Source organism: Belonocnema kinseyi, chromosome 4 (genome assembly GCF_010883055.1).
Source record: "Belonocnema kinseyi isolate 2016_QV_RU_SX_M_011 chromosome 4, B_treatae_v1, whole genome shotgun sequence".
Lineage (NCBI taxonomy): Eukaryota > Metazoa > Arthropoda > Insecta > Hymenoptera > Cynipidae > Belonocnema > Belonocnema kinseyi.
Genome location: NC_046660.1, coordinates 92,893,258 through 92,904,081, shown reverse-complemented (window position 1 = coordinate 92,904,081; position 10,824 = coordinate 92,893,258). Strand labels below are relative to the sequence as shown.

Sequence of the window (10,824 nt, the reverse complement as noted above, 5' to 3'; positions counted from 1 at the left end):
TTCTGTCACTTGCTTTCCAACAAAAAAAATGTCTAAAAATATCGTGAATTTCACAAAAAATAAGACTAACACATTCTTACGGGCGATTGAAAATAAATACAGAGCCTATGCATTACAGTTTGCAGTTTGAATCGCTTTAATATCTGTATTAGAACTGAAGATAATATAGTTGCACGTTTTTGTACTTTTAAGCAACAATATTTATTATTTTTTAAGTTTCTCAACTGCAACTAGTTCACAACAGTTTTCCTCATACTCACGAATTATTTCAAATTTTTTCCATTGCCCCTTGTATAAGAAATCATACTCTAAACTTGACTGTTCTTAAATGTACCCAAAAATCCTTATTTTTTTTAGATTTTTTAGTCTGCTAAGGACAACAATTTTTTTACATAAACGTCTTTAAGCTCATTAACGTAGAACACTTTCAGCTTTTAAATGACTGTTTTTTTGTTGCGCTAGAATTTTTTTGACTGAGTTATTAAGCTTCAAAGTCAGATGCATATAGTTTTCACGCAGATAGTAGATCTTATTTACCGCAACGAATGTCCTTCTTTCAACGCTAATCTGAATCTATGAGTTCTCTTTTTTCATGATGCGCAACACGTAATTAAGAACAAGTCATACATAATTGTCCGATTTGTTTTTCATCACGATTGCATTAGAAACTGAATTTAAGTAATGAAAAACGAGATTATAGAACAAATGTAATTTTGCAGGAATGATTATGATGACTATCTATAAAAGTCTAATAAATATATAACTTTTTATGTATTTAACCAATTTCTTAATAGGTTAGTCCTTATTTCCATTTTTTTATGTTTGCTCCTACTCGATATTGTATCCAAATGGATTCATACATTTACTCATCACCCCAGGCAATTGAGGAAAAATTTTTCCTTTGCAGGACTCTTTTAGTTTTTATTCAAATCACTCATCCAAATAGGACGATAATCGCTATGTAATGCTTAAAATATCAAAAAAAATTTAATTTGAAAATGTAGAAAATGATGGACCTAACAATTAGGGTCAAAAACGGAATTTTTTTATAGTTATTAACTTGAAGACTTCAATATTGTCAAAAAATGGCATATATTATTGTAAATTTTGAAAAATTCCAAGATGTGAGCCAATTACATTTTAAATATTCCAAAAAAGCTATTATTTCTGTATTTTTCAGTAAAATATTTTTAAACTTTGCTGGAGAAAGAAGTTTGACTTTAGAAATGAGCCTAATGATCTTAGAAGTCAAACTCATTTTTCTATTAATGTATTTAAATATTTCATTTAAAAGTACAGAAATGAGCTATTTTTTGAATACTTAATTGATCATAAAATAAGATTTTATGAAAATTTGAACTTCTGGAATCGTCGAATGATTTCTAAAGTCAAACTTCCTTTTCTAGCAATGTTAAAAAATATTTGATTAGAAAATTCAGAAATGAGCTATTTTTTAATTTCGAATTGGCCGTTATCTTACTTTTTTAAAATTGTTTTCTTTTAGAATAACCGAGTGCGTTCGAAAATCACACTTCTTTTTAAAGCAAGGTTTGAAAATATTTATCCGAAAGCTGCGAAAAGAGTTATTTTTTTACTATTTAATTGCTTGGGTTTTTTTAAATCCATTAATTTACGTGTCTACCATTTACTTTATAATAACGTATTACATTTTTTTAATGTGTTGAAACCTCCAAATTAAGAACTAGAGATAATGCTATTTTCGACTCTAATTGTTTAAGTCCGCCCTTTTGAACATTTTGAAAATTTATATATATTTTTAACTGGGATATTTACGTCATGTAAATCAAACATTTACACAGTTTTACGATGGGTAAATATGAATGGATTTAAATAAAATTTGGAGGACATTCTATTTTTGGGCATTCGCACCAGAATCGCAGTAGGCGTAAACGATTTTCAATCAAATAAACTAAAATAAGGAACACCCTATTCCTTAATCCCTCATCATCACCTAAGGAATATCATTCATCTGATTTGGAGCTGTGAAAAATAGTAAATAAAAAATTCCTAGAGCGGTAAAAAACTAAATAACGAAAGATCCAAAGCTCTTCGACATATTCGAGGTCAAAGGAGATGGCAAAAAATCGTGGTACTCAATGTGACAAAACCAGATCGTGATGTACCGTTAAAACTCGTTTGGACATTTTCTTGTCTCTTCTTTGGAGATATAGCCTTTCATTTGTGTCTATCGATTCTTTAAACGCAACCTGACGTTTTGAGATAAAAACGAGTCTATTGGGTTAAATTAAAATAAAAACGCTTATCGCTCCACTCAAGCGGCAATAATTATTTGCAGATGTTGCCATGCACAGTCATTGTTTTTTTCAAAAAAGATGGTAATGAGAAAAATTTAAACTATTGAGTGATGAAAACCCAAATGATCATCTCTTTAGCTATTAAGTGGATAATTTACGTTGGTCTTTGCTATCATAATATTCACTAAAACTTTAGAACTTGAAGATTTACATTTTTAAAAAAACTTGATCCTACCTGATAATTGTTCCATCCTTAATCTCTAGACATTCAATGTCAGTTTATATACACAGGAACTGAACTCACCTGGAACAAAGAAAGGACATTTTTAGTTAAAGATTTACTAAACTAATATTTTAGAAAATTAAAATTGACAGTATATAAGTTATTCGTCTTCATTAATTTAGAAGCTCAAACAATTCAAAATATTTAGAATGTCGTTGCATTTTAGTGCAATTACAAACTTAAAATAGTTTTGCAAATATATGTGGAAAAATAATTGTTTTTAATTAATTATTTTCTAGCATGGATTCCTCTATGTTTCTACAATACCGACTTGCAACTTAGAAAGTTCCGAGATTCTTCGATACGCGACGCCACTAGCTTGATAGGAAATTCCCCTGGAAGTATGCAACTATCCTATCCAAACGTATCAAATATTATATTGAAAAATTCGTCTGATTAATCTAAACTCGAAAGATTATTCACACAAAATATATTTTTTATTTAAATTTCGGAAAGATTAGCATTCAATTTTCTTTTGGTTTGAAAATTCATCTCTTTTGGTAGAAAATTATAAATTAAGAAAGTTGTGACTAGATTAATCTTTTTTGGTAAAAAATTCAACCATTTTGTCGAAAATCCACTTTTTTGTTTTGAAAATTTATCTTTTCAGGCAGAAATTTAATCGTTTTTAGTATAAAATGCTACTAACATGTTCTCTCTCAAATGTGAAGAAGTAAAAATTTTACTAATATCAATAATTAGTGAGTGAATTCTAGGTATTAACTAGGTTCAATAAACAGATTTAAAAGTTCGTCTTTCTTGGTTGAATTCAACTATGTTCAACTTTTTTGACAGCTTTCACATAAAGTAGACCGAATCCGAGCTATTCCTATTTTGCCTTTTACATTTTCTGCTATTGGGACGGAAAAGATGCGGTTATTCAAAACATATATTTCATATTTTTTTATGAAATATTTAAACATAAAAAAAAATCCATATTTTCTTATGCGTTTCAGGTAAGTGGTAACATGTCCGGCTTGTGTTTCTTCAATCTCCATGAAATTGTACGAAGTTTGAGCTTTCGAGTTTTCGAAACCTGTTGCCCTGATAAATTTTATTTTATTTTATTCTTTCACATAATGAATTTTACATTTTTGCATGTAAAATTATCGGCCGAATTGGAATATCACAACAGTTTCGTAAAGTTACTCCGATACACGAGGGTCCTTTTATTTACATCCAGCAGAGATGTAAAATTCAATAAATTTTTTTACAGTGTAGTATAAAATGAACATTTTATCACAAGCCTGATTTGTAAAACCACCTTTATTATCATCCCAGTAAAAAAATATAATTTTCGTGAAGTGGCCAAGTAAAACAAAATGATTTGAGAAGCTTCTAAACTTAGTTCTGTTTCTCTGGGATACTAATTAAACTGTTCCAAATCAATTTTGCAAAATATTGATCTTTTTCTGAAAACTTTTCTAAAAAATAATTGAATTTATGTAAGAATGTGAAGGGAATTTGAATGATTGAATCGCGATAAAAGACCACTGAGACTTTGACATGAAGCAAACCAGCAATAAGACTTCTCAAGTACTCTATTATAGTAGATTCGATGCAAATGCTGTACAATTCTCTCTTAGAATTGAAAACTTCCTCACGAAAACTCTTAAGAATAAGTGAAACTAGAGATGGTAGTTTCAACTATTACTGTCGCAATGAATAAGGGGCCATCCATATACCACGTGGACACTTTAGGGGGCGAGGGGGGTTATGGCGAAATTCCACGCTTGTCCACGAGGGGGGCCGGGGGGGGGTCGAGCTAGAATCCACGTGGACACACATTTCCCTAAATCTGTGAAAAAATATACTGAAATGAGACAAGGTATATTCTAGGTATACTCTAGGTATACTTCTAGGTCATTTTAGTACTCTTCAAACCCATGGAGGATGATTGTTTTGGTGCTAAAAACTAACAATAAGTTTGACTAGCAGCTCCTGAGTGGTGCCAAAGTTAACCGGGAAACTGTCAAACATGTTAAAAATTCGAGTGAAAAAACGTCATTTTAGTACTCTTCAAACCCATTGAGGGTGATTGTTTTGGTGCAAACAACTAACAAAGAATTTGACTATTAGCTCCGGTGTGGTGCCAAGGTTAAGTGGAAAACTATCAAGCATGTCAAAAATTCGAGTGAAAAAACGTCATTTTAGTACTCTTCAAACCCATCGAGGATGGTTGTTTTGGTGCAAACAACTGACAAAGAATTTGACTGGCAGCTCCTGAGTAGTGCCAAAGTTTACTGGGAAACTTTCAAACATGTCAAAAATTCGAGTGAAAAGACATCATTTTAGTACTCTTCAAACCCATCGAGGATGATTGTTTTGGTGCAAACAACTAACAAAGAATTTGACTGGCAGCTCCTGAGTAGTGCCAAAGTTGACTGACATTTTAATCAGCAATCGGATGAAAGTTTCGTCCTTTTCATTAACCAAAATTTTAATCTATAGGATACTTCTATAAAAATAATATGTATATAAAAAAAGAAACTACGAAAATCTCACTTTTTATGCAAATTCACAGCTCGCAACAATGAGTTTCAAGAGAACTAAAATCACTTTTCTTGACTTGAATTTTTGGCATTTTTGACAGCCTGCCAATCAACTTTGGCACCACTCAGGAGCTGCCAGTTAAATTCTTTATTAGTTGTTTGGACCAAAACAATCATCCCCAATGGGTTTCAAGAGTACTAAAATTACGTTTTTTCACTCGAATTTTTGACATGTTTCACAGTCTGTTGGTTAACTTTGGCACCACTAAGGAGCTTCCAGTCAAACTTATTGTTAGTTTTTAACTTTTAAACAATCATTCCCCCTGGGTTTGAAGAGTAATAAAACGACGTTTTTTCATTCGAACTTCCGACCAGTTTACCGATGAATTGTTGCAAAATGCACCAACAGCTGTTAGCTAGTCAACGAGTTCCGACCTCCCGGACATTTTGAAGACTAATAATATTAATATTTTCATGAAATACGTCCACGTGGACAAAGTATGGGGGGGGGGCATTTGTCCAAATTCCACGGCTGCCCATGAGGGGGGGGGGAGTGGTGAAAAATTGTCCACGTGGTATACGGATGGCCCCTAATCATAACGTTAGGCTGAGGATTGAAACTGAAAGGCTTCATCGCTATATCAGATCTCGTAATTCAAAAATTAAACAGATTCTCTCGCTTCAATATTTTTGTATCATATTATGTAAGACATTTCATTTATATAAATATTTAAAAAAAATCAATGAATTACTTTCTTATTTTTACTCTATTACAAAAAGGTAAACCATAAAGAACGTTACGTTGTTCTTAAGATGACAATTAAGATATAAGATTCTTAATATTGACAGCCCTCAGATTATGAAGACCTCGATCTGACATATATAGCGAATCCAATCAAGTTCTTTAACTCTTGCATTGTATTGTTGAAACATAAATAGAACAAAGGATTCTGCTCTAGGTCTATTATATTTATATTTTTTACTACCGTTAATCAGATGAACGACTACTTCCTAAGATGGGGGAGGAGACCACTCATTTGCTGAGGTCAGCTAATTGAAGGCCCTCTTTCCCCTCAACCACTTTACTCCAGTCTTATTGTTCGCAACGTGTCACATTGTGAAAGCTATTATGCAGATCGTCCACTGTGAACTCGCTCATAAGTTTTTACACAATTTAATTATCAGTAGCCTCCCTTACTGAGAACTTACAACTCAGACGTAGATATATTTAAATACCCCTCACTTACTTTTAGAACTTTGCAATTTTTTATTGTCGAATTTTAACATACAATGTGCACCATAATATAGTCGAAACGATTAAATTTTATGCTTTGTCGTCAGTCAAGACAAATGTTAACTTAAAATCAGTTGAGACATTCGAGAAACAAAGTTCAGTTGTTACGTCAGGCTAACCTTACAATTGAATGAAACCAAAGTTCAGTAGTGTATTTTCTTTTAAATCTGCAAATCGATCTGTAGGTAATGTTATTTAATGTTGATCACGAACTGTCTATGAAGGATATGGTAGCGATAATTTATTTTTCGATTCACCCTTCGATATAGTGTTGCTGCATTTGAAATCAGAAAATCTTTAATTGTGAATGGAAAATGAAACATCTTTTTGAGGTAAACTTTTTCCACATAGGAAGTCGCGCACTCCCATGAGCAGGAGTTACTGTAGGCGTATCTAGTACACGATAATCCTTTCTTCTTACATCTCTTCAAATACCTTCTGAACAACGTTCAGTAGCTCTGATCGGTCACGATTCTTGAATGAACCTCCGTGAACGATCAATTCGTTCGGCTCGGTGTTGAAGCAGCGATTTGTGGAGGACCGTTTCACGTTCGTTATCATAGTACATATTATCTTTCCACTTTCATAAGGAATTATTGCCAGTTTCATAAGAATTACTGCAACATGTAGAGCTCAGTGTACAACAGCAAAATTGATTTAAATAGGTCATTGAAGGTTGATGTACTTCTGATATCTTTAAAAGATTGCCTCTTTTAACATTTGTTTTATGATTTAAATGATCCTGAAAATACTTTAAAAATGCATTGAAAAATTGTCCTGGATTTTGGAACGTGAGGACTTTTCATTCATAGTCTTGTATGGGTGTTTTGTGTTGATACGGGGTCTTTGTTAATGGCTTTTTCTTACAGAACGCCAGTATTTTTAACCGACCCACGCGACTCCAAATCTCGCAATGCCTTTTAGGCGGCGGACGTGATGTCACGTACATCAGCTGCAAGATTATATACTTAACGGAAGCCGTTCCGTTCGCAAATCGATTTCTCTGATCTGAATCCTCTTAAATAACACTTTTATAGAAAAAGGCATACAAAACTTTCCTCATTGAAAAAACCCGCTTTGAAATAAAATATATTCGATGTTCATTATGTTCAAATTAACTATTATGAAACTTCATCATCGCAAAATGAGCTTTCTTCATGAAAATTCTGTCAATTAATACAGTATTAATTAGTAACCTATTATACATTATTTTTAATTGAGTCAATATAACTTGTATTTTTAATACAGGCCTTTCTCGTGAGTATAAAAAGATGCGTTCCATAATCCACATATCCATAAAGTTTAACCGATGGTTTAAACGTGTCCATTTTTTTTACGACATTCGTTGTTTCCGCAAAGCCATTTTGCTTCGAACTCGAGGGAATTTTTTTACATCCTTGCTCAAGAAAGAGCATAAGAGGGCACGAAAATTATGCAAATTATTTTAAAAATAATTAGGAGTTTCGAAAATGAGTAAAGAACAGCTGCTACAAAAGGCAGAAAATCATGTCTTTTGTCAACTTTAAACTTAATTAAATCAACTGATCAATAATTTCCTAAATATTAGCTTTATTTACGTTGACTCTGACTTATTCGCTAGTTAGCAAGCTACTTCCCCATTGAACTTTCTTCTGTGTTGGTTTTGAGTAAGGTAAGACAAGATAACACTATAATCGACTCATGCTCCCGAATGTTATGTACACTTTAACTAATCTTGGTTAAATTAAAAGAAATCGTGTAAATTCGAAATTGCGCTGACAGAAAAAAAACTTTAAATAATTCTGAAAACATTTGAGAGGTTTGATTATTCCATATTCACAAATGATATGTAATATTATAATATTATAACATTATACATAATATAATACTGAATCATTTAATGAACAAAATCTAAACAACAAATTTATTTTCTGATATTGTCCCAAGAATATTTGTAAAGGAAATTATAACCGAAGTACTGCTAGATAGACAATTATCCGCCAAAAATTTAGACAGTTTAAAACAAATTGTTAATATTTGTATTTTCTTCTAGATAAGCCGTCATATATAACAATTTTATAATGAATTAATTTTAATGTTACGTAAAAGTAATATAAAATATTTAATCTGAGCTTACACGTGATCCGATAATTGCTCCTAGGGCTGTACGATTTATAATAAACTGCAATTAAAATTGAAAATTGAAAAGGCAGCAACTACAGTACTCAAAAATTATTTGTATTAGAAAAGGCAGCACATGCAAAAAACCGGGAGTAAATACACAATGTATGATAGGAAATTAACGCCTGAATTCGAGGCCGACTTATATGCGCAAGAAGGATTTACCACGATTTGATTTAGGTCAATAAATTACCTTCCGATGACTAGAAACAAAGTGAGTAGCCCAAAGAGTCGCCCAAAAGACATGTAATAGGCGATTTATTGTTCAACTTTGGGGTTTTTTGACAAATCTTGGCAACCTTGCAATTCTTCTGTAGAAGTCGCCGAATCTCCCGGCGTAAAGTTTCACGGAAAAAGACAGCAACTACTACCAAGACCAGGGTTTGCTACAAAATTCCAAGTTAGAAATTCCCTAACTTTTCTTGACTTTGCCCTGGCCAATTTTTTATGTTTCCAATTTTTCTTTTAGGCATACGAACATCCTTAAGCCTAGGAGATTAATAATATTAATGTAAAAATTAACAGAATATGGAAAACCACATTTAAATGTTCTCGACGATTTTTTCCATTAACTTAGTTCTTAGTTAGTGCCTTTTTCCATGGAACTGAGCATAGAACGGCAGAGGTAACATAGAAACAAAATCAATGACGGCACGGCGCGTGGATCTTACTCTCCTTGCACATTGCGTCACAAGTGGAATTAAATCGAATAAGTAATTCGAACGTGCAATGCGATTAAGGGACCGATTTATAGCAATGCTGATACGGCTTCGTTCTAACTTAGTGGCTTGTTCCCGGTCTCGTATCAAGTTTCGAGGCGTTTACACCGATTCAAATGTATTTGTTTTAATCGAAAAGGACAACAGCTGAGAGCCATTTCAAATCAAATAAAGATCTTTTTTGTCGAATTTCGTTATGGGCAATGTACAGCAAAGAGTGTTTAAGATTAGATCAAGCATTTATAGACCGGAAATAGCTAACGTACTATTTTATAAGAAGGCTTTAGTCTTATACCCTAGTTTTAGAGAATTGAGATGGGGGAAAAGTATTTAAGCTTTAGTTTAGAGGAATTAAATTCAAAAAGTTCTATAGATTCCATGTCATCATATGATGATTGGCTTCGAATAACGGGGTCTAAAGCCTAAAAATACCGATTTTGTGGTATTGCCGATGTTTCAGTACAAATAATATGGAAACATGACTTTTTAGTAGATTTTATAAGAATTTCACGTAAATCAGCAAATTATCTATCATTTCACGTAAAATTCAGTAAAATCTGCTAAACTCGGATTTTTGAGACGTTTCTAGATTTTACTGGTAGTCAGGTGAAATATGCCATAACTCAGTATGTTTAACTGAACTTCATGTAAAATCTACTGAAATGCAATGTTCATATTTTTATCGATCGTGTTGTAAATTTTACGGAATTTTTTTCTGCGTGTAGAAGTACGTTACTGAATCTCAGAGACTCGTTGAAATCAGTGAAAACTACTGAGTTTTCAGTAAATAGACACGTACTTATTAGTCATTTTTACCTATTTATATAATCTCTAAATTTAAATCAGTGAAAATTCACAAAGAATGACATCAACAATGAAAATCAATCACGGGCTTCTTGCTACACGATTTTCAGTGAAACTTGACTGAAAAATCAGTAATTGTTCACTGCAGCTCCAATTCAATAAAGTTAACATGATTTTTCAGCGAGAAACTATGAACAGAATTACAGTGAACAATCACTGATCTAATAAGTGGAAGACTATTTATTAGATCAAATACATATTTGGAGAGAATATTTTCTTCAATGAGCATATAATTTATTTAAAAAAAAGCATAAGTTTTGCTTTATAAAATACAAAATTTAAGAATATTGAACTAATAAAGAACAAAAATAAAATGGTGAGGAAAGATCAAACAGGCAGTGAGACCTGAAACTATATTCTGCTACACATGTGTGAAGCACCGGGCCCAAAATTGGTATCAAACATGTAGGGCCAATGAACCAAATGAGGGAGGGTTCGACAACGAATTTTACATCGTTGGCGAGCAATGCGGTTCTGAGTGTGCCATGAAATGCCAGGAATACCGGGTGATCTAAAAATACCGGAAATCGGACGGAAAGCGTGACATGGTTACAGCGATTGGATCTGTGCCCGCGAGAGGTCGCCCGTTTATTATCAGGACAACTATTAGGGAACAATGAACCAGCAGAAGGCTTTTATTGCTGACTAATCGACAATGATGTTTCAAAACTAGTGCATCTTAGACGCCACTAAACTAGCTTGGCAAGAAATATGGTTATAGAAGGAAACAATTATT

The 10,824-nt window shown here is 32.7% G+C and overlaps 1 protein-coding gene across 7 annotated transcripts in view; it reads right to left on the bottom strand.

Annotated features, from left to right (window-relative positions):
- Positions 1-10,824, bottom strand: part of LOC117170478 (MAP7 domain-containing protein 2) — a 319,741-nt gene that overhangs the window by 245,261 nt on the left and 63,656 nt on the right. For 2 of the 7 annotated variants that reach the window (XM_033357191.1, XM_033357195.1), the window contains exon 1: positions 2,512-2,542. The exons of the other annotated variants lie outside the window; for them this stretch is intronic. In XM_033357191.1, the coding sequence (XP_033213082.1) occupies positions 2,512-2,527 (16 nt within the window). In that variant the 5' untranslated portion in view covers positions 2,528-2,542. Of the gene's footprint in view, positions 1-2,511; positions 2,543-10,824 lie in introns of those variants that run through there. 7 annotated transcript variants of the gene reach the window in all.